Here is a 25,000-nt window from a genome sequence, read left to right on the forward strand (position 1 = left end):
AGGTGCAGAGAGGAAAGCTGGAGGTTTTTCTTTGCAGGAAGGTATTCTGTTTCTGTAATGGATCTGTTTGTAAACAGCCACCCAGCTGACCTCTGGAGTCATCCTAGGCACTAATTTTATTGAAAATCTAATTCTGTGGTAATCTAGCTTATAGTATTTCTAGTCTGATTTAAATACGGTATGTTTGATTTGCTGGAAACTAATTGATCCACTGTATTGTTCATTTACAGTTATTTATACATTGTTGTACTGTCATAGTTTCTTGGAAGGGAAGAGTAAGATTTTTTTATTCAGCACCTTAGCGCAGTTGTATGTAATGTATTCAAATGTGTACCGCTGTTAGTTCAGAAAACCAGAAACAAATGACACAGCAAGTATAGCTGAGGCAGGTGTTGTACAAAGTTTAAAGCTATCTCTGTCAAATTCTTTCAGTGAGATCAGAACCTTTACGAGTCACTACAGCCCTGCTCTCGGAGCAGATTTCCACGTGGGCCTAATTACAACAAGACTTTTGCTTTTCTGATGCGAGTAAATCACTGTGTTCTAACGGGTTGAGCCCCTTCACCCCCAGCTTCATTTCATTTTGCCTTTTAAAACTCTGGTCTTCTGAGCTGAAAAGCCAATCCATTAACCCAGTGAGCCAGCCAGGATGTCTGCCTGTTTTTTAAACTTTGAAAAATCGTTTATTTTCAGAAGCCCAACGTTAGTGAAAAACATACCCACCAGCTTAGGCTATGGAGCAGCTCTTAATGCAAGCTTGCAGGTAAAAACTGCTGAATTATTCTTTCTTTGCACACACTAAGTATGTTCTTATATGTGTGACATTTAGTTTCCTGTTATACTTTGGTATGGAGTTACTTATATTTATGTTTATGTGGACCTGATGGTCATTCTAAATAGTTGGGTTTATCATCCAAGTAAGTTGTATTACCTAGCACTGCACGAAGTACTAGTTCTTATGCATGCTACTTTTGATGTGAAGAAGCAAGAAGGACACCCTGTGGCAAAATCTGGAACACTCGGTTTTGCTGAAAATGTTAGATTGATAGAAGCTTTTGCAAATGCATGTGGATATGCATTAATATTTATCCAAGCTGTCATAAATGATTTCACATCATAGTGTTGGGGAACATGGTGCTCATGGCAAAAACTTTAAAGTTTAATTATAATATATAATTTTTATGCAGAAGAGGCAAATGTCAGGACTTTTTTATTTTGAGTTAAGTTCTGGTCATTTTTTAAAATATAGCAGCTGCCTGCATTATAAAGGAGCCATACATTGTGTGGAAGGGCATAGGGGTTAAGTGTAATTCAAAGTCAAAAAATGATGTAAAACTAGAAAGCGCTATGAACATCAGAACATAGTTAATAATGGAAAATAATGAAACCTATGTAAGAGAAATAGTAAACCAGAAATAGAGATGCTGTTATATTCAGAATGTGAAAATAATTGGAAAATGCACAAAATCCTTCTGACCACCTCTACAACTAGCCAAAATGAGCTGCCTTGTGTGTGTACATTCATACATGTATGAACGTTTAGAAGTTATTTGTATATGTATGGACTAATAATTTTATTTTTACTCTTCATTTTGCTAGGCTGCACTGGCAGAGAGTAGTTTACCATTGCTTAGTAACCCAGGATTGATAAATAACGCATCCAGTGGCTTACTGCAGGCAGTCCATGAAGATCTCAATGGTTCGCTGGATCACATTGACAGTAATGGAAATAGCAGTCCGGGCTGCTCTCCTCAGCCTCACATGTAAGTGCAGTTAGCATCCTTTCAAGAAAAAATGCCTTAGTCTAAGACACAATATTACTCAAAAGTGCTTTGAAACATGGTAAGTGAAACATCTGGAACTATATGTTTGAAACTAAACATTTACATTAAAACATTTAAATAGATGAGTCTTCATGTACTTTGTAGTAAGAATGGTGTAAGCTTTTTTTTTTTTTTTAAACCTCTTCAACTTGCTTGCAAGCATTGAATGTAACAGGAGACTGATCTCTGTGGTCATTTTCACAACCTGGTTTGTAAGGTATAGTCAGAATGTTCATGTTGGAATTAGTGGTAATTTTAACTATGAGTCTCTAAACCATTTATGAACTGTAGTGGAGATATTGCCCATTTATATAAACCGTAAAATGCAAAGTTTAACTGTTGCCCACAGTTTACATAGAAGCCAGTAAAGTGTAACTTTTTGCCTCTCATATAAATCAGTGTAATTACATATTCAAGTTTAATTACTAGTGCGTCTGTATTGGCAAGGTTTATATGTAATATTTTATGCAAGACTACGATTCCTATTAATATTTAGCAGCTAACTATATCATTAATTACTCTAAAATCTTTCCCCTACCATCTTTTTAATGGAGCTGAGAGAGTGGAAGTATTAAAAATTGATGTATTGTGGATTTCAGAAATGTGTCTAAAGCTTTAGAAATGCCTGGCCTTAATCAGTGGTGTCAAATGTGGCAGTTTCTTGTTTACTAAATAGTAAAACATGTATCTTGGAGGTATTGTTTCCCAGGTTATTTATATAATAATTAGCAGTGTGATATTTAACTAGACTTAGATTTAAGTTTACTGTAGGATGATTTTTAATATGTATGTGCAATTATGGTCTCTTTTTCTGTGTTTAAAATAGCTGATCTGATTTGCCTTTTTTCATTCCATTTTCTATTTCACATTTTTTCATGTTCATTTTAATTTCTAGAGTGGGATATTTAGCCGTAACAGTAAATGAGAGCAAACTCCCTTTTTACTTATGCTCTGGTATGTGGAGAATCCATTTTGATCTGACCTTTTTTAGGGGAAATATTTTGCCAAGTTTTTCTTCTATTGTTTGGCATGTTAATATATCTATGATCACATAGGAATGTTTATTGTCACATATTTAATTGTTTTATTGTACATTTATTCTACTTTGAAAATAATACACTGTGAACATTCATGTATTTTATCCAGTTCCAAACCATTACTTTTTCAAAATGGAAAAATTTGTCTTTTAGAAGTGTCTTTAGATGTATTAAATAATACAAAAGAAGTAATAAAACTTGAAGTAGAAAGAACATGAATATATGCTCTTGAGAGTAACACTACTCTAAAACAAGTAAAGTGAGCAATCAGACAAAAGTTTTTATATCCCATGCTTTATGCTATCAACCATGCAGTGGGTAGCTTGAGGCCTTTTACTTTTAGCAGTTCTCCTGAGTATGCTAATGCTCTCTTCCTGTATAAAATGCCAAGACAATAAAACTTTAAAGAGCAAACAAGAGTTAGATCATGTGTGTTAAAAACAGCTACTTTACAGAAAAGAATGACACTTACTATTAAAGTTGTTTTGTAAGTGTTTGGCAGATCTGTTTACATATCCTATGTACTGTCTGCCATTCCGCTGGATAAACTGAGATATCTGTGCATATGATTATGTAGATATGGCTACATTTATAGCTGTGTTTATAGCTAAAATACTGCATATTGTAGCAATTCTTGCCTGTAAAAAAGGCAAATAACTTGAGTTACACCCTAACTCAAGATTCAGCCTTCCTCTCTCATTTCTGTGATATGTCGTTTGTCAAAACAGGCAGTTTTGGGACTTGCCGTAGTGACTCTTTTGAAACTTATGACTACGTGTTGCTCAGTTCTTGATCTGTTGAAGCAACAGAATGTAAATGCACTGAGATACCACTGCAGAAAGATGTTCTGCTTATTCATCCCTTGCACCAAATTTAGTGCAAGATTCCGGGGCTTCTGTGAGACCATGAATTGTCAACCAAAGGATACAGGCTATGACTAGAGACCTGCTCACTCGTGAAATTTTTGCCTTTTCCTGGCTGAGGGAGCCGAGAATATGAAAAAGGGAATGAATGCAATCTGCAAGGAAAAGTCAAGGAAGGGAGAGGCTTGTGCAGGAGGCAGAGGACCGAGGAAGAAGAGAGGCCTCTTCCTTGCCTCCATGACCACATTGACCAGGGCCCCTCGTTTTTGTTAAAGAGCATTACTTACGAAAATGAGAAAAGAACATAAGGAAAGCATGACAGAAGTAAAATAAGTAAGGAATATGGCAAACAATGAAGAGAAATTTTGAATTTTACGTTACCTACACAGATTACATAATCCCGGGGGGGGGGGGGGTTTAATGAAAAATAGTTAATACACTAGGAAAAAAGATATTTTACTGCCACAAGCATCCAGTTACTTGTAGCTTCCTGACAAGGTTCACCCAGGAAGTCTGGGTGTTTCTCCCCTAGAGAAGTGTTCTTGGGGGGGATCACAATTACTGCACTCACCTATGAAGTCAGAGGCTCTATTAATCTCCAAGTAGATTAAACCTCCATCTCCTGATTCCCAGGAAAGTGTGCTAGCCACGACACCAGGAATACGCTGAGCACTTACATTGCCTGCCATCTTGAAGCTGGCATGCAGCCAGGAGCAAGGGAGCATGGTATTGGGGAAAGAGGCAAGAGGTTGAGTGCAATTTAGAGATCAGAGCATTCAGCTGGGAAGGGGCAGAGTTTGGATTCTAGACAAGCTTCCAGGGAGAGACGTTTGTTTGGTATTAGAGCATCAGCAGGAAATGCGAAAAGAGTCCTAGTGACAGTGTCAAAGCCAAGCATCTCAGTCAGGCGTTTGGTTGTTAGAATTGTCCTGAATATCGTTTTATCAGATAAATATTTGATAGTGGAACTTTCTTATTTTGGAATGTTCATATTAATTTTTTTAGCATAAATTTATCTTTTTATAAAGATAATGAAAATTATGTGTGTACAGGAGTCAGTATTTCTGTGCTTTGAGCATGAGAACATTATCAGAGAAACTGATTTCTGTTATTGTAATACCTTAGCTACTCAGTGTCAGAAAGTGGCGACATTATTCCAGTCTTTGGATTTGAATCTGGTACTTCACATCTGGTTTTGGAAACAGTAGTAAGAGCAGTTAGAGTCATCAACTTATCCATCTGTGGACAGGTATCTAACATAGGTGGGTGAATCAGCTTACTTAGAAAATAGTCTCTGTTCATTGACTAGAGAAGGACAGTAGGTATATAACTTCAAGTAAATGTATAACATTTAAATGCTTGTTAAGTGCAATGAATCCCAGCCAGTGTATTTAGGGCAGTGGCACTTTAAAAGCTTCACAGTTTTTGCCTTGGGTAATGATATATAATCTGCTCCATTTCTTACACTTCTTGAACACTTAAAATTACTGCAGTAAGTTTTAGGTGATCAGTATAACCGTGGCCTGGTAGTTGGGATGTCTCCTGTATTAATAATTACGTAAGGCATCTGAAATTTTATGCTGCATGCCTCCCAGTTTCCATTCCCAGTCTGATGAAAGTTGGTAATTACATGATCCAGTATGCAGTATATCACTAGTGGGATCTCAAATCCTAGGTTTACTTTCTGTGTTTCAGCAGTATTAAATCCAAGTTCTGTCTTTGACTGGTCTTCAAATCCAATTCCTGGCAGGTTGACATGGGCACTAAGTGCTCCCTTGACATAAATCTTCACTGAGAAAACAGGTTACTTATTGTGGGCATATATGTTCTGTTCAGAATTTCAATTTCCTCTGATTGTTGACAACTGATATTAATGTCAGACAATTATCTTTTCATTTACATCAATACTTAAGACTGTTTCTTCCTTCATTTTTTGAACACAGACTACTCCAAAATTACTGTGGATTTTAGCCGATAAGCAACAGGTTTCAAAGTGACAAACACAACAGAAGGTATTTTATATACAAAAATTCATTATTTACATAGAACTAGGTGCTGCTAATCTTGCATAACAATGGTACATGGATTTAGTTGGAAGCTCCACAGTACAAACCTTTGGGGTATAAGTGCAGACTTCTGAAGTAAAAAAGGAAACCACAAGCATCCGAACAAGTGCAATTAAAGCTGCATGGTTGTGCGAAACTTTGGAAAAGCTTTTATTGTCCCTGAAGAAACAACAACATTGGATAAAACATGGAGTAATACTTAGGGACAATAATGACAGGTCATGGATTAGTGATAGCACAACTTCTTTTTAACCTGCATGTCATAGCCAGTATACTGCTGAAGAGTTTTGGAGGGATTTGAAAGTCAGTTCCTTCAGAACCAGTAAATTTAGATTCGTAAATGAACATCAAGATCATAATTAAATCAACTTTGTGCTATTATTTTTCCTGTCTTTGTTTATGTTCAAGAGTTCTCACTCTCGGGGATGGAATATCAGGGATGGAAATCAAGTTCAGCTGTGTTTCTGGTGTTTGTCTGTGCATTTGTACTAGATTGATCACACTTAAGTGATTATTGCAACTGGCACAGACCAGGGTGTTTTATCACCAGAACACTTAGTGCATCTGTTGTGCATATTTTGGCAAATGCATCGTGCAAAATGCCATTTTACTTCATTGTATAAACTTCGGGGGAAAAGGTAAAATTTTAATCTGCAAAGCTTTTCATAGCTGTTGAGGAAGCAAAAAGAAATTGGTCATCAGAAAACTCGGAAAATTGTAGACTGAGAAAATGTAGTCTTGCCATAGGAGACAATGGGGTGGTTATGCCATTCTGTTAAAGCTCACTGCAGCTTATTTAATAAGGAGTGGGAGGAGTTAGCAAGGAGATAGGGAAAGCAAATGTCCTGCTGGTGAGGTTTTGTGGAAGGGAGCTGTCGTCATGGTTTTCTCCTTGCTCACAGTGTATTAGAGTGTAGACCGAGCACAATGCAACTAATCTCTTATATTCTCAATTGACTTACGAAAATAATCTAGTTCCTAACAGCAAATCCAGAATCCTGGAGGTAATGGATGTCATTCTAATTTCTAGAATTTTAATTGGTGGTTGGTTTTTTAAAAAGTACAGTGAAAACAAAAAAATAATTTTTTAAAGTCACTTCTTAAAAAGAGAATTCATATATCCTCATCTCATATATGACTCTCTGTGTTCAGCTATTGTAGTGCTGTACTCTGTAAGACGGGAGTTGTTTGAAGCCAAATGTTAAGACACACACATATCCCATGATCTTTAAAGCTGTTTCTAGAAAATGTTATGTTAGGTTGTTGTGAGAAAGAATAACTTTTGTCCAAATAAACAAGAGTAAGAGTCAATCTGAGATGAATTAGAAAAATGAGCTTATCCAGTGTAGTCCTTCGTCTTCAATTCTGTCTGTGAAAAGGTGAGTTCCAACCATCTGTGGTTTCAGTCACCTTTTCCTTTGTATTCTGCTGTCGTTCCCAGCCCTACTCCTTTACCTTTCCCACTCTTGCCCTGACTGGATCATTTCTCTCTGCAGTTCTATCTGCATAATTATCAAACTTGTTATTTTTTTTTCCAACTTTTTTATCTTTAAATTTTATTCCCAGAGGCAAATATGATTATTCCACTCTAAGATCATTTACTTTTGAGGTGCTTCAGTTTGAAAGCATTCCATTGTCAGGTCGTTCCCATATCTGATTATTCCAGTCCCCCACTGTTAAGCTTTCACACCACTTACAGTAGGTTACCTATCATTCCAGTTTTAATCCCTTTCATTCCCTTGTTTCTTTAACTTCATAATGTTCCAATCTCCTGTCTTTCCTTCTTTCCTTTTTTTTTTTTTTGTTATCATTGCATTGTCCCATTTCATGATCTCTTTGCATTTACCTTGGAGGCTTGTTCTGTTCTAGGAGGCTGCTATAATCCAAGTCTCTTGTTCATTGTATAAGACTTAACATAGTGTATAAGAAAATAAACTCTTGAAACACATCAATTAACAGGGATGTAACAAGCATTATTAAATAGGTGAGAAGCATGTAATTGAGCGGATGAATGTGGTAGCAATTGCAGTATTTCTGGGTATCCTTGTTCATCAAAAATGTTTCGCCTAATCACATGATAATTTTAATGCCTGTATAATTTAATTTCACACATTTTTATTCCTAAATCTAACATAAGAAAGATAATGGGCAAAGAGACTTTGTGACAACAATTGATTTTTATTTTTATGTGAAAAGAGGAACAGCTAGGAAACAGGATCTTAAAGGTTATAGCTTTTGTCTGAGCATATTCCCATTGAAAGAAGCTCTGTTATGAGAATACACAGTGAAATAATTTTGGCTTTGCCTAGCACGGCAATGCATCTGAAAGTGACAGGCAAGTCCAGCAATCCAACACTTTATCATACTATTTTCTTACCATTTACATTTTTTTTGCCTTTACGGATTGCATGGATCATGCGACAGTAAACTCTTTTGAGTTGTGACTGTGCCTCCCTACTTTTGTACAGAGCCACTCACGTGTGGGCACTAATGGAAAAATAAGCAATGATGGTTTGATTAATAATATTTTTCACCATTCCCGTTGACATAACTTTTCGCTTGAATATTTTCCTAAATGTTCATATTCTCTTTTTTTTATTTTGCATTACTTTACTTTTCAGTGCATTTGTCCTCTACATTTTGCTTCTGTTCATCAATTTCCTTATCTTTCAAGACTGATGTTCCAGTCCTTTATCATTTCCTCTTTAGCTTCTTAAATGTTACATGTCTTACTTTGGATCAGAAGTTGCTATTTCTTCTTTACATTATTCCAGCCCCAATTGTTGCTCTTCCACAGTACATTCCCAATGTTTTCGACAAAAAGATCACTCCAGAGATATAGTGCCTTCAGCTGAAAAGTGTCAGATCCCCATAGCATGGCTTGTAGAAGTTGGTAGGCTCCTGTGGGGTTTCAGAGAATCTTTTTGGAAGCTGTCTTGCTGAAAACTTTGTGGTACTGCTGTCATGAATTCTCAATGTATGGGCAAGATATTTATGCTTTTCACATAACAGGTCTGTATAAGAAAAGGCAGCATCTTAAATATTGTTACAGATGTTAAAAATGTGTTTGAAGTTGTGCAACTAAATCTCTCTGCAGTGTGGTTGTGTAACTTAAATTTTTAGTTCATAGGAGATTCCTGTCTTTGTACAACACAAAAGCCGAGATGATAGAGCCATTAACAATGTATTTCTGAAACTGCACATACAGTTATGAATTTTATCCGCTTTTGATGATTACCTTTGGATTTTGAGTAACTGTAATATTACAAGCCAAAATTTTTGAAAGTGGACTCTCTAGATTTTTTTTTTGTAAATACACGTGTCCAAAATGTGTCTTTACATTTATGTATCGTGTGAACAGTTAAATAAAAACATAGAATTATATCCAATTGGTAATGTTTATACCAGTAAATTATGATTCATAAATCCAAGCAAAGATTAATTGAAAAATATAGGACATTATGCTGAGGAAGTGTTATTATTTGACTATTATTTAGTCTTTAGAATTTGTAGAAAACTCTAGGCACTTTACACATTTTAAAAGACTGAAAATTTCAATGCACTTTTTTTTTTTAAAGAGTTTATAGAAAGACTTCATCTCAGTGTGAAACCTCATGTGTAGGTCACATTAAAGTAATCAAATCTCAAGATGACTAAAGATATGATTATACCTGGTAAAGTCCATATAAAAAAGCAGTGTTCACAATCTTCTGGCAAAGTGCAGTTGGGAGAACGTGCTCTTGGCATCTAACAGCAGTCTATGATTTAGAACAGTGCTGGGAATGAGTATGTGTAGTACAGACCCTGATGTAGTCTCTGTTAGGGTTATAACTGCAGGTATTCCGGTGATTTTCTCCAACTAAACAACAGTATTAAATGTGTATCTTAAATTAGGCTGAACAAATCCAGTAGTCTTCCTCCTTTACCTAGACTTACCAAGTTCATTTGTTCCACTGTACCCATTAATAGAGGTTTAATGATGTTGCAGAGCCTTTGTATGATCATGGCCTTTCACTAACCCTTTTCAAAGACTTCCATAAGCTTCTGATTGAGATGGATAAGGGGAAATGTTTCTTTGATGCAGTATTATGCTGTGATGGTAGTACTCTGGGTAATTAGGGACTTCCCCCAACTTGATTTTTATTTTTCTTTATGTTTCCCCTCCTTTTCTTCATTCCTTGCAAATTTGGCATTATCAGACATCACAGCTGAAAAATGTTCTCTGAGTTTTTACCTCCTCTTGTTCTAAGAACACAGGAAATAGGAGTCATGTTGTGGGCAACCATGTCATGCAATTCCTCTCCTAAAATTATCATAGTCCATCTCAAATTTGAAAGCCATTGCGGAACTTCATTCCTTTGATGATTATAAGCTGCATTCCAATTTCCAGACTAAATATATTCCAATTCAGTTTCACTGATATATGTTCTAGCCTACATAGCCTTTCTTATTCTTCCTCTTTGTTTCTCAAATGTGTTCTAGAGAGCACACTGTGAACTTTGAGTCTTCATTTTGGTAGACCAAACAGGCTCTTTCTGATACAGCAGACTGTCCATTCTCCTCATCTTTCTAGTAGCCATTCCATAAAACTACTCAGTTTAGATTTCTTTTCATGTGCAGGTGTTAACAGTTTTTTTGAAGCATTCCAGATGTAGTCGTATATAATGTGTTTCTTCTTTCTCTCTGTCCTTATGGGGAAAAAACATATTTTAGCTAAATTCAGCTAAACTGTTGTGGTTTATTTTTATAGTATGGTATTAAAGGATGGACTGGGGGCCCTGTTGTGATAAGTGCTGTACAAAGGCAAAACAAAAAGGATTGTCAAATCCCTGCCCCAAACTCTTGCAGTCTTTAGGTAATAATTGAATTGTTTAATTTTTGAAAAGCATCTTGAGTGGAAGCTGTCTATTACTTACACTACTGTCCCCATGTAGAATAGCATCAGGCTTTGTTTAGAGAAGTGTTTGACACAATGCCAGTTGGCATTAGACTACACTATAGGTACATTAAACCAAAAGGTAAACCATGACTGGAAGCAGTGAAATACCGTGAGATGAGCGTCCATCAAGTAGTGTTCTGTTACTGTGCATGCCCTTTTATTCATGGCATCATGAAAGAAATAATTATGCTTTTGTATCCACCTGGAGTTACTGGAATTACAATTTAAAACATGTTTTTTATTTTGTAGCTAGATATTTACACATGTAGTAACAATGTATTGCACTGTATATATTTCATTCGGCTGGAATATACTGCCCTGTGAAGCAGAAGTCTGCATTAAGCACAGGCCAATGTATGCAATTAAGAGGCAGGTTATGTTAACCTAGGCTCTGTGATATCTCAGATATCTCCTAATCAGCTCAGTCTGCAGGCAGACTATATTTGTGTTTTCTTGCAGAGGACATACGGATATAACATATTCTTCAGACACGTTGCTCTTCACATCTAAATCTTAAACCTGTAACAGCATAAAAATGGGAGGCATGATTAGTATTCACATGTTGTTAACAATTTGGTGAAATGTTCTGAGAAAAATTAAAGTAAGTTTGAAGTGTTACATGTAAGAACAATCATTGGTGTAAATATGAGGTGGTGATGACTGGATACGCATTCTTAAGTCTCTAGAAATTGTAGCAGATCACCAACTGAATGTGCGCTGACAAAGGTATGTGGTTGTGAAAGCATACTTAATAGGAATGTTGTATGTAAAAGTAAGCTCTATCCTCCACCCAGTTCTTCTGAGTGGCCTTTTCTGAAGACTGAGGAAGGACTAAAAATATTAGGTTTGTTGAGAAGAGAGAAACTGGGTGGGGAAATTATGACAGTCAGAATGCTGTGCAGAGAAGATGCGAATTAACTTGTCCTTGTCCATTGGGAACGGGACAAGAAATAATTGATTAGTATTTTAGCAAGAAGAGTTAGGATAGACACCAGAAAAAATAAAACATTTCTGTCTGTAGGATAATTAAGTGCTGATATGCGTACCAACACAGAGAGACTGTGGAACCGCTGATATTGGAGGCTTCTAAGAACAAATTAGAAGTGGTCAGAAGTGGTTTAGGTATAAATGATCCTATTTTGGGGTAGGGGAAGGGGATGAAGAGACTATATGATCTCTTGAGGTCCCTTCCAACCCTATTTTCTTCGATCCTTATGATAAATCTGGAAAAAGTAAGGTTTTTTCATGTATGCTGTGTCTTACTAGAGGCTAGCTGAATTGTCCAAGTCCATTTACTTTGTAATCTGGAACAGCTGTCATAGCTAAATATCTTTAAGCACTCTTATTTTTAAGATTGAATGGAACTTAGCCTTACAGAAAAATATATAGTGAGCGTAAGATTCAACTAATTTGAGAAATGTCAGCTAGGGCAGTGCAGACAGTCCTACATGGGTCAGTTTGACCCATTTGTCCCTGCCGAGTGTGACATGTGTTTCTACTTGTTAACTGCTGCCATCAACTATTCAGCAAAAAACATACCAAAGGGCTGGCCATTCTCCAGGCTTGTTCTAGCAGGCAAAGCTAGTCATCACTTCAAGTCCTAGCTCTTAAAAATTGAAAAAATAAAGTAAAAGATCGTTGCTCCAAGAAACTTGGCGTATGAAAAGGAAATACTTTGGTAGCATCCTGCTGAAAATATTGAAACATACCCATCAAGCATACCTATCAATCAACATTTTCAGTGAAGACTGTTCCAGAAGAAAATATGTACCATGCCTAGGTGTAAGTGTAATGCTATTTAATCCCTTGCTGCTGCATTAGAACAAAATGTTTAGGTGCCACTGTGGACAAATTATGATTAGCTTATAAAATCTCACAAAAGTGTGCTGGAAGTGTTAGTAAAAGGCTATTATTTTCAGCCTTTTTGTCCCACACTATCTATCTGATCAGCTATATGTTTTCCAAGACAGCAGAGTTTTATTGATGTAAAGGTTTTCAACAGAAATAGAAAAACAATTTTATACAGCCTGTGTTTATATTAAGATGAATGAAAAACACACAGAGTCCAAATTCTCCCTCAGCTTTTCCTGGATCATTGAATAGCTTTCCAGATTTTGCATAGAGAACATTTGCCTGCTCTAAACCACAAATAACACTCAGATATTTAGTTGTTGCTGCTAAGTTTCTGTGTAACTGGTACAATTTTTAAAACTTCCCAACCATTAGATACTAGAGAGCATGCGATATCCATAGCCTTTTTCCTTAAACTTTGTTTTCAGGCTTGCTCTTTTTCGATGGTTCTTCAACAACCCCAAATATATTCAGACACTCAAAGCTCTAGTACTTTGTCATTTTCCTTTGAATTTTTACCTTAAAATTTTCTGTGCTCTTTCTCCCTAATCCTTTTCTTTGTTTAGCATGTTAACTTTTGACGTTTGAACTAGATGCAGTTGACGGTTTGAAAGACTTGAGAGGCCTGTGCCCTAAGCTAATTTCTAGTCAAGTTTCTACTTTTTTGTGGTTCTATCACAGAGAAAATACATTTGTTTAGACACCAAAGTGAGCAAGCCGGGGTCAAGGAAGGGAATTTTTCTAAGAGTCACTAGAATCAGAAAATCTATGTTAACGTCATCATCTTAATCAGAACTGGATTCCTAAAAGTTTTGATCCTGTAAGAAGGGCTAATTGTGCATGAGTTTTAAGCCTCATTTGATATTTAAAGAAAATAGTCAGTTTTCCAGAAAGATCCTTTCTTTATCTACAGTTCAAAGATTTCATCTGATTATTTTTGTGGTGAGTATTATTAACATTCATAGCTGATAATATATCAATGCAGATAGGGTATCGCTATTTATTGTCTTTGCATTTTCTTGCCAAGTTTAAAAAAAGAAAAAAAATGAAGACCTGGTCAATTTAATTATCAGTTTCATAATCTAAGAAAAAAATCTGTATGTTTTCATTACCCATTTTTAATCAACGATATGTTTTTTGGTTTGGGTTGTTTTTTTTCTTCCGTTAAAGGGAAATTAAATTGTCGTGTGGGTATCAACAAATTGTCAATTTATTCTGTAGAAATTTCTCTGTACAACGCTCATTTCTTTGTACAAAGCTAAAAGGAAGAGGAGGACATGTTTGGTTGTTAGTTGTTTTTTTTTATTTTCAACTTTTTTTTCAACTCAGACTCATTACTATAAAGCTGAAATTCTTCAAAAACTTGTTTTGCATGTTTTCCTTTTCATTCTGATTTGCCACCAACATCTATTTTCAAACTTTGCTTAGACTAGAAACTGCAAGTTTTAGCTGTCCCTAATTTAAAGTGAACCAGTTTGTGTTTTGATGTGCTTGGGCAGGGCCAAACTGATAGGGCAAGAAGCACCAAACACTATCTCCAGCCACTTTAGGAACAAATGTATTGGTGTATTTTGTAGATAAGCAGCACAAAATCATCCCTGAGTTTGGAAGTGCCTGTGGTAATAGAAAAGAAAAAGGAGAGGTGTGCTCCTAATCTTCGTGAATTAATGGCTGGCTGGCTTCTGCGGTGTGAGGGTCAATATCTGTTAAAACATTTTCCTGTAGAGTAATGGCAGATGGCATCTCAGAATTATTGAATACTTATATATTTTAATCCTATTAAAATATTTAATAAATTTTAAAATCACAACTCATTAGCTATGTAACTTACCGAAGATTTTACAAACTTTTCTTTAGCAGTAGCTCTGTGCCTTTTTATTATTAGAAGAAATTAGTAGTGGGATAACTGTAGTGATGATCATAAATATGCCATATTAAATTGGGTGACCTTTAAGTATGAGTAAGGTGAAGGCGAACATTTGCTTTTTTCCTATATTTTCCTTATTTCCATATTTCTAGTATATCACTTTCACTCATATCTCCAAGCCGCTACTCCTCTTGTGTTGACTTCAGTGGCAGCTAAATTAAATCAGTTCAAAGTACTCCTATAATTTTTAATGTTTCCTCCTACAGATGTGTTTACCATGTCATAGGTCACTTCTGTTGTTCTTTTCTGGATTCTGCTATATTGTTTTTGAGATGAGTGAGGAATAGCTAAAAGGTAGTCAGGTACATTGAACATACGAGTTGAAGTAAGGGCCTACTATAAATACATAAACATGTTTTATATTATTGTCACTGTCATTATTCTCTGCTAGTTAGTCTGTCATACCGGGTTTTGACTTCTTAAGTAGAGGCACCATTGAAGGATTCATAATAACATATTTCCCAAGTGGTTACAGTAGATAGATGTATGTGGATAGTTTATTTTCTTTCTTTTATTTGTCAACAGTAAATTGATCTGTCATGGATTGTCAGCTTTGTTACTTTTTTAACAGTTAACTTTACATATGACTAATCTAAATATATTGTGGTGTTACCTCTGTTTGTATCTTCTTCTGGGGTATTCATAATTATATTCAAAATAGAAATCAAACGTAGGATCTTAGAGAATTCTCGCCGTTAACGTACCTCCATGTTGTGAAATAATATTTTGTTCTTCCTTCATCTAACTAGTTTTATTATTGGCAAATCTTTACGTCTAATTTTAGTATGAGTTAGATTTTTGAAGTTTCTCACAGGAATTTGCAAATTAAAATACATCCATCAGCTCTCCTAGTTTGCTGTTGTATTACTCTTAGAAGCCTCGTAGGGCAAGTAAAATTAGTGGTCTTATATATACTTGTTATTCCACCTCATTTGTCTAGTAGAAAAATACATGGTTCACTATGTGTATCACCTTTGGTTACTCCCCCTTCTCCCCAGGCGTTCTGTCATATGCATCGCGTATTTCACTTACATCTTCTGCTGTGAATAAACTTCACAAGTGAAATCATGGCCCTAATGAAGTCAAGGGGAATTTTGCCGTTGACTTAAATGAGATCTGGATTTCATCCCAGGAAGCCATTTGTCTTCATGTCTTTGGCTTTCCCTCATTTCTTATTCTGCCTTCAGTCACTCCTAATCACTCCTAATCTCCGTCTGATATTCCTTGTGACTGCTTACAGCCCCATTTCTCAATTTTAGTTCATTAAAATCTTTTTTTTCCAAATAAGACAGGGAGTTCTCCCAGATCTGAGATCTTTTTATTAGATCTTTGAAAATTTGTACAGTCTTAGTAGTCTACAACATTAGCAAAATTGCTAATGTTGAAATCCGGAACCTTTTTATCTGTGCAAATACAAGCAAGAAAATATTTTCTCAGTTGTGGCAGGACTAATTGGGAATGCACTGTTAACCAATAAGTTTCTAAGTGATTTTTAAAAGGGTTTGAGTTTTTTTTCCTGTTAATAAAAGTGTAATGTCTTAATATTTTCTGCTATCGATATTCCCCTAAAATCCAAAAGATACAGATAAAATCACCTTTTCTTTTCTTTTTAGATTTTTGGCATTAAACTGCCTTCTTAATCCTTTGTACCTCTTTCAGACACCCTATATAGCTTGTGGTATATTCTTCTCTTTGAAATAGCACTTAGTGTTCACTTAGTTCAGATTTTCAGATAACAATGAGTATCTTCCTGGTGTCCCCCTCCACTCTGATATTAGAGATACATACGCACTCAGAGTAGCTTTCTAGCTACATAGCATGCCGTGTTCGTGCTAGATCTTGACATCCAATTAATAATTGTTCTTGCCTTTTACTCTGGCCTTCCATTTGCAATACCTGGGTATTCTCTCATTTCTCCTGGGACATAAGAATATGCTGCGACCTGTCCTGTTTAACATCTTTATTGACGTCCTGGAGGATGGACCTCTTTCTCATCAGGTTTGCAGATGACATCAAATTAGGGGGAAGAGTCGATACGCATAAGGGTAGGATAGCCATTCAGAGGACCTGTATGGGCTGAAGGACTGGGCCAAGAGGAACTTTATGAAATGCCATCCCTGCACTGAGGAAGAAAGATCCCCTTGCAGTGATGCACGCTAGGATGGCCTGGCTAGGGAGCTGCTTTGCTGAGAAGGCCCTGGGAGTATCGGCAGAGAGCAAGCTGAGCATGAGCCAGCAGGGTGCCCTGGCAGCTGAGAAGGTCAACAGTGTCCTGGGCTGTATTAAACACAGCAGAGGGCTAAGAGACTGAGGAAAATTATTATCCCCCACTTCTCAGCACTCATTAGACCACACCTGGAATACTGTGTCCAGTTTTGGCACCTCAAATATACAAAATACAGCAGTAAACTGGAGCGAGCTTAGCAAAAGGCCACCAAGATGAGCAGAAGCAGAAGCAGTTGCCCTGTGAGGAGGGGCTGAGGGAGCTGAGCTTGATCAGCCTAGAGAAGAGGTGGCTTTGAGGGCACCTGACCCTCAGTACCTACAGGGAGATTAGCAAGAAGATGGAGCCAGGCTCTTCACTGTGGTGGCAGACTGAGAGACAGTGGGCGTAAGTTAAAACAAGAGATTCAGACTGGGTGTAAAGAGAACTCTTTCCTCATGAGGACAGTCAGGCAGTGAGTGGGGCAGTTGCAAAGGAGCTTATATAGTCTACATCCTTGGAGGTTTTCAAGACCCAACTGAGTAAAACCCTGAGCAACCTGGTCTGACCTTGTAGCTGTGCCTTCTTTGGGCAGGAGGTTGATCTGGAGAACTCCTGAGGCCCCTTTGACCTGAATTATCCTGTGATCCTAGAGTATGTTTCCACAAAGACAAAACAATGAGAGAGTGAGCAGAAGCAACCTAGCTTTTTAGCAGCCAAGCTCAAGGAGAAAGATGCTCTGGATTTTGTTTTACAGATACCAGCGAAGTCATACCAGGTGCTCACTGAAGGGATGGATCTTACAAATAGCACCAGCTGGGTTTACATCTTTTTAAGGTATCACAAAAGAAAAGTTGTGTTTGCAAGACCAGTATTGTGCAGTTGGTAATGGTGGGGTTTGTTATTTATTTTTTTTTTCCCCAGAGGGACTCACCTACCTTTTATCTTAAAATAATTGAAGGAAAGGCATGAAGAACACTAGCTTCTTTTACAGTGACTGATAAAATTTTATCAACACCTATTACAAATAGGAGAGCAAGTCTCTATTCTTGGAGGTTGTAAAAGCAATAATAGACTTACACAAACTCGTTCTTACTTGTTCCTACACCTTACTTGATGCACCAGAGGCACTTTGTGACCATTGATCATTAATTCCATCTTACGCCGTCTCCTCTAGTGATGAACTAAAGACGACAAACTTTAGTGGCCTACTTAATTATTCCAGTGCACTCTTATCTCCTGTCAGAGTCTGCAGCAGCGGCTGCCAGCTAAGGCTGTTGCCTCTGCTTTCCATCACCAAGTCGGTGCAACTCCCAACTCCACCACAGTAGACTTGAAATCCTCGGTGATGGATAAGATGATAGATATGAAAAGAAGTATATTTTGAAGGTATTTTTTGTGCTTCAGTGTTGCGTTTGAGAGAAGAAAAGGTTTCTACTTCCCTTTTTTTCTCAACATGGCTCTTGGAGGGCCCAGGGTGAAAGGATGTAATTTGAAAGTGGCAGGTTGATAAAGCACATCCAGAAACACCCCCATTGAGGAGCAGTGCTTCTATAGGCATCACATTTCCAGTCTTCTTCCACCAGGATGTTGTAGCTTCACTCTCTCCTTAGTGAAATGAGGTAGCACACCCTCAGCTGCTTGACAATGGTATGTGACGATAGGACCTTCCTCCCTTTCTTGCTTGAAGCTAGCGATTTGCATATGGGCATTATTTTATCTAGAAATAATAGCACTTCTTCAGCATTTCAGTATATGTGATAAATACATGGGGGAAGTGATTCCTGATGTTCAAGGAAAAATAATAATGGATTCCGTGACAGTTGTAGCATTACTGAATTTGTATTTAATTACTCGTCTAATACTCTTTCTTCCCTTTCTCAATATTTGGATTAGTATGTCCCTAAATGGCTGTACATATTCACGCCAATAAACAGTTCGCTTCTACTTAAGAAAAATAATAAACTTTTTATAATAGCATGAAATTGTAAAGAGCCAAAGTAATAGAATTAGATATCTTGAAAATACTGTAGGATTTGAGGATTTGTCTCCATTTGCCTACCAAAGCATAAATACAAAAATTCTAGATCTGAAACACTGGATTGAAAAGGAGAGCTTTTCTTTTTAAACTGCTATAGGATATCCTACAGACGTAGAGCTGTACTGGCAAGATGAGATGCTGCTCTTCCTGAGGAAACACTAGTCCAGATCTACTAGGAAAAAAAGAAAGGGGAAAACAAACAACCAACCAAACAGGTCAGTTACTAGATCTGTAATATAGCAATTATCATTTCACCAAATAATATATGGTGAAAAATATTTTAATAGAAAAGTGTAACAGAAGTCGCAGCTTTAAAAATATTAGGTCAGGCAGAAATAGAAGTTGTAAACAATACATGTTTCAACAGGGTAAACTAGGAAAATATTTTATATAATGTTAGATGTTAACACAGAAGAGTCTTTAGAAAGCCAAGATGCTTCAGATAAAAATAAAGATTAAAAATGCTCTTCAAATACTAAAATATAGAAATGTATAGAAACAATTAGTTTGGCCACAGTATTCTTTGTGCTTTAGTAGCTTACCTTGTTGACTTGGACACAAAAATTTTCAGACTTCCACAGTCTGAAGAATGCTGTAGCTGTGGTTCTTTTTGATATCTTCTCCCAAAGTATACACGGGAAACTTTGTGTAGCTGAATCAAAATTGCACTTGTAGTTCAGGATGCCTACAGCATGAAAGAACTGAGGGCAGTCTGGGTAATAAGTAAAAATGTAAATAAAAATTGAAGGTGTCTAATGTTAAAAGTTACACTGGAAATGTGGAGTTCTATAAAAATACTGTGTTACACGAATATAACATGTTCTGTTTTGTTCTTTTCATATACTGAAGCATGGTCAATGTAATGGAAGTAAAGATAGTTGAGAAATAGTACAGTTGGAAGAACATCTGCAGACTAACCAACTGGTTTTGAAGATGTAATGTTTGTAGACTTAAGGCTGTCTACAGAATTGTGAGGAAGAATGGGTCAAACTGTATATCATTTGGTTTGGGAAATGGTTAAAGTTGTTTGGGAGCTACCTAATTTTATTTTTTTTATTTAACTTTGAAAAATCTTTATTACTTTAACAGGCAAACAAAATCTTAAAAGAAATAATCAATATAAGTTGTTATACCACATACGGCTTAGAAATTTTTCAGTCCCAAAGATTCCCTTGGGAAAACTTTCTTCAGCTGAGTTCCAGAAAATTTGTCATCTTTATATACTTCTATATGAAGTCACTAGGAAAGCTAGTGAGTCAATAGTATCAAAATTAAAGTCTCATAGAAAATAAGCCTGGGAGGGACTTCAAGACATGATCTAATTTATTGCCCTTTGTGCCATTGAATACCAAAGTAAAAAACTCCCTAGTGTTACTAGGTGCCTAAGTCACCATAGCAATACAAAATCCTTTCAGCTGCAACCCAGCAAAAAAATCACCCTTTCATGATTTTAGACTGATTATTGCAACCCCTGTGTGGAATAAAAATGCACTGAAAGATCTTAAAAAATTACATGACTTGCTGCAAACCATACACTTGGCTACAAAGCTCACAGTAAGCACATTGACCTAGGCAGCTTTTCTGTCTCGACGTCTACCACCTCTTCAATACAAAGCCAAGAGCAAAGTCTTTTCAGTGCCAGTCATTACATTGACTTAACTGTCTGAGAGACTGTATCTCCCTCGATCATGACGTCCCACAGCACTTTCCCTTAAATGATTTTAGCAGAACATTAAAGATTTTGGGTGGATATGGGCAACAATGTTTAGGGGACCCAGATCTAAACTGTGGAATATGTTCCACTGGGAATCCTGGAGGGATTGTGGCACTTCCCTGGCGGCTTTCAGAATTAAACACCGAACTCCTTGCATTTTTTTTTTCTTTTTCTTTTTTACACATACAAATGAGAAATTAACTAATTCTTTTTTTCCTTCCATAGAATTGGATGAAAGAAATACAGGGAAACTCAAATTGTTAAATCCCTGGTTTGGAAGAAGGGAAGGGTCTCTGTAGAACTCAGTGCTAATGGTTATAAAAGGCATTGTCTGACTTCATATTTTTTCCAAAGAAAAGCTGTATTTTCTATTCAAAGCCTGGAATGAGCACTATTCCTACTAACCAAATCCAAACCTTGTTTATTGTAATTATTTATATTTTGTTGTCCTGCATTCTCACTGCTGTTTTGCTGGATTCGGTATCCCCTTACATTAAAGCTGATGTGACGTGAAACCTCTGTAGAAAACATGCTATCCATAATTGAGAATATTGTATCAAGTATCTTTTCTCCTTGTTGACACCAACTCAACTCTATTTAATTAAGAAATCATGTACTTGGTTATAGGATCTGGTTGTTTACTTGTCAGCAGCAGCACGCGTTCTAATGTTTAAAAGTTGAATGTAACACTTGTTTTGTAGCTGTTGCCTAGATTTTAGCAGGATTTTAGTAGCTATTACACTAAACAAGTTTTCCCAAGGCAGGATCAGGCTTATCTTGTGCAAAACTCAGAAGACAAGTTCACCTTGTATCAGACGAGTTATTGTAGGCTTTGAGAATTTGGCTTCATCTCTAAATATTTGGAAGTTACTTTATACATTCCTTCCTAGTATATATTTATCCCTCAGCTGCCTGTCCTGTTATCTTTCTTTTTCCTTTGAAGCCTCAAAGCTCTTCTCCAGCAGCCTACAAACAGTCTTCATGAGGCCTCTGTAAGTGTCCAGCAACTGTTACCTGTCTCCTGGCACCTGGCAGTCGTTCCAGTTAAATGTTATAAATGATGATGTCTTTAAGGCTATAGTATACATTTGAGAACATGAGAACGTGAAGTTGTAGTTTGCCAGTTGCAGGAGTGGGAGAAAAATCTCCATGTAAAGCTGTAAAGCATGTGGAAGAGTTAATGTTTGAGGCAGACACAGAGACAGAGGAACTTCATGTTCTGTGATCTATGAGCAAGGAAGAAGTAATCTATTGAGATGAGCAGGCAGCTCTGCAAGTTATTAGAATCCTTCTTTTATATTACAAAGGTCTCTCACAGAGAGTTTCATTTTGAAAGTGCTGGGGTACAAGGAAAATTTGCTTTTGTAACAGTAGATCCACCAATTGTAAGGAAGGTGATTCATGGAAATAAGTATGTTCATTTGTTTTTATCTTTACCAGAGTTCTTTGAAATAATTTAGCATTGCCATATTTTATTTTTGCTGCTGCTGCAGGCATCTCCTCCCCTCCTGTTTGTTATACTGCATTGTTAGTCCTGAGCTCAGGTGGAGGTGTAGTTTGCCAGCACTTGTTCAATAGGAGACAGACTTTTTGATGAGGACATTTGGACGTGATGTAGTAATAATGCTTGCTAAGAGATGACTTCATCATCCCTTTGTTCTACCACAGAGTTAGCAGTGACTGAACTCACTCTCACAGATGTGTGTCTAACCTCTTCATAAAGGCCCCCAAGGATGGGGACTCCAAGGCTCCCCAACCTGATCCAGTGCTTCACTGTCTGTACTAATTTTTAACTCCAGCATCTGTCCTGTTGCTCTTTCTATAACCTAAGACATCCTTCTTTCAGCCTTTCTTCATATAACAGTTTTTTCTAAACCTCTACCTGGATTTTCTCAAGTTGCCACATATTTTAAATCTCATCATCTTCACCAATGTGCTTGCATTGCCTCCCATTTTGTTGACATCTGTGAAGTTAATAACCATGCTCTCTAGTCTATCTTCTATGTCATTAATAAAAAATACTGACTCATTCTGAACCGAGGATTGGTCCGTCAAGGAACCATACTAATCTTCGTTAAAATACAGATTCCAATTATGTAGTAGATAAGTAAGTTTTGATCAGAAGTCAGAAATCACTAAGCTATGACCTGTTGTTAGGATTTATTTGAGTAGCATGGTTATTAATAAAAACACATGGCATATATAAACATTTCTTCAGAATTTATGTTTAAATACTCAGCACTTCACATGGGAATTTGTCCTTAGTACACTGCTCCCATTGTATAACAAAATGGTAGTGTAGAATTTTGCAATTAAATACATTTAAATATATATCTATCTATTGAAACACACACATACGTATTTTCATATTAGTTACATACAAATACCAATCTGAATGTTTTGCTTTCTATGTACAGTAAATATCTTGGGGTATATCATACTATACTGAAAGTCCTCAAGATAAGAATGTATTCAGCAATTTAAAAGATGGGTGTTCAAACCTCGTTTTGCTTATGGAAAAGAAAAAAAAAAGGTTTTTGGTTTTCACATATATTTTGTATAGTTGCGTCCTCCTCAGAACATACATAAAATACTATAAATGTAAGATCCTTTACATCTCTAACCAACGTGCCTCAACTTTGCCTTTCAACCTTTGATTTCGAAAAACAAACTCTAGAGTTGAGAGGAATGTTAGTTTCAAGAGCCTATGTGTTATTCCTTGTGCTTACACTTCCAGAAAGAGGTGTTTGTATGGCAGTGTTTTCTACTGCTGTATGCTTAAGCTGCTGGCAGAAAAGCCTATGAAATTTATTTCTGCATGGACAACTGAACTGCTTGACTTCGGTCTTGATTTACTGTTATCTGGAAGAAAGTATAGTTGACAAAAATGAAAATTTTGTATCCTGATTAGTCTTCTAAGCTATTAATTCTTCCACAGATTAGTCATCAAAATAATCTTTGAACTGTCTTTGCAAAAAAGAGGTCCTCAATACTAAAAAATTACGGCACGAGAGGAACTAGTATTTTAATGTGTAGTGCATTTCTAATGGATATTTCTTTTTATCCTCCCTGTTTGTACAGTGGCTGCACTCCAACCACAGAAATGTAATAAAAACAACCTGGACGCCACCCTTAAAGGAACTGAACTCATTTGGTAAAAAATAAAAGTTCTGTAGTCAGAATTTTTTAAGCATGGAAAGGAAAGCATAGCAATGAATCATAGAATGGTTTGGGATGGAAGGGACGTTTAAAGATCATCTAGTCCAACCCCCCTGCCATGGGCAGGGATATCCTTCATTAGATTAGGTTGCTGAAAGCCCCATCCAACCTGACTTCGAACACTTCCAATGATGGGGCATCCACAATTTCTCTGGGCAACCTGTTCCAGTGTCTCACCACCCTCATTGTGAAAGATTTCCTCTTATGTCCAATCTAAACTTACCCTCCTCAAGCTTAAAAATGTTGCCCCTTGTTCTGTCACTACAGGCCTTGGTAAAAAGTCTCCATCTTTCTTATAAGCCCCCTTTAAGTATTGAAAGGCCATGATAAGGTCTCCCCAGAACCTTCTCTTCTCCAGACTGAACAATCCCAACTCTCTCAGCCTTTGTTCGTAGGAGAGGTGTTCCAGCCCTCTGACTATTTTTGTGGCCCTTCTCTGGACCTGCTCTAACAGGTCCATGTCTGTCTTGTACTGGGGACCCCAGAGCTGGATGCAATACTCCAGGTAGGATCTCATGAGAGCAGAGTAGAAAGGGAGAATCACTTCCCTGAACCTGCTGGCCACGCTTCTTTTTATGCAGCCCAGGATACGATTGGCTTTCTGGGTGGCAAGCACGCACTGCCGGCTCACGTCCAATTTTTCATCCACCAGTATCCCCAGGTCCTTCTCCACAGGGCTGCTCTCAATCCCTTCATTCTCCAATCTGTATTGATATTGGGGATTCCCCTGACCGATGTGCAGGACCTCATGCTTGGCCTTATTGAACTTCATGAGGTTCATGTGGGCCCACTCCTCAAGCCTGTCAGGGACCCCCTGGATGGCCTCCCTTCTCGCCACCGAATCAACTGCACCACTCAACTTGGTGTTGTCTGCAAACTTGCTGAGGGTGCACTCAATCCCACTGGCTATGTCTCTGATGAAGATACTCAATAGTATTGGTCCCAGTATGGACCCTTGAGGGACACCACAGATGAAGGAATATGCTAGGTATACCAGTGCACAAAATGCAATTTCTTGGGAGCAACATAGGGGACAGAATATTGTAGTAATAGTGTTACAGCATCCGGAAGCGATTAATATGGCATTATATCATGATTAAAAACATTGAAGACTTTCATCAAAAACTTAGTCACAATTCTGAAGAAAATATCTGAAATTTGAAGCTTAAATGTTGTTCAGAAGTTCTCTTCAACACTTACAAATGTTTGAAAAAAGATACTAAGTGAAAAACACAACCTTATCAAAGGTCCCTTAAATCTCAAGGCACATAATTACTTGTATTGCCTTAAAAGGGATGAATGAATTTTCTCCCCCTT

At 37.0% G+C, this 25,000-nt stretch overlaps 1 protein-coding gene across 1 annotated transcript in view; it reads left to right on the forward strand.

The window, feature by feature from the left end:
- The window catches only part of FOXP2 (forkhead box P2), a 371,543-nt gene that overhangs the window by 341,596 nt on the left and 4,947 nt on the right, over positions 1 to 25,000 (forward strand). Inside the window, exons 17-18 of the mRNA XM_050914983.1 lie at positions 694 to 763; positions 1,600 to 1,763. Coding sequence (XP_050770940.1) covers positions 694 to 763; positions 1,600 to 1,763 — 234 coding nt within the window. The remainder of the gene's footprint in view (positions 1 to 693; positions 764 to 1,599; positions 1,764 to 25,000) is intronic.

The sequence above is a fragment of the Gymnogyps californianus genome, chromosome 1 (genome assembly GCF_018139145.2).
Source record: "Gymnogyps californianus isolate 813 chromosome 1, ASM1813914v2, whole genome shotgun sequence".
NCBI lineage: Eukaryota > Metazoa > Chordata > Aves > Accipitriformes > Cathartidae > Gymnogyps > Gymnogyps californianus.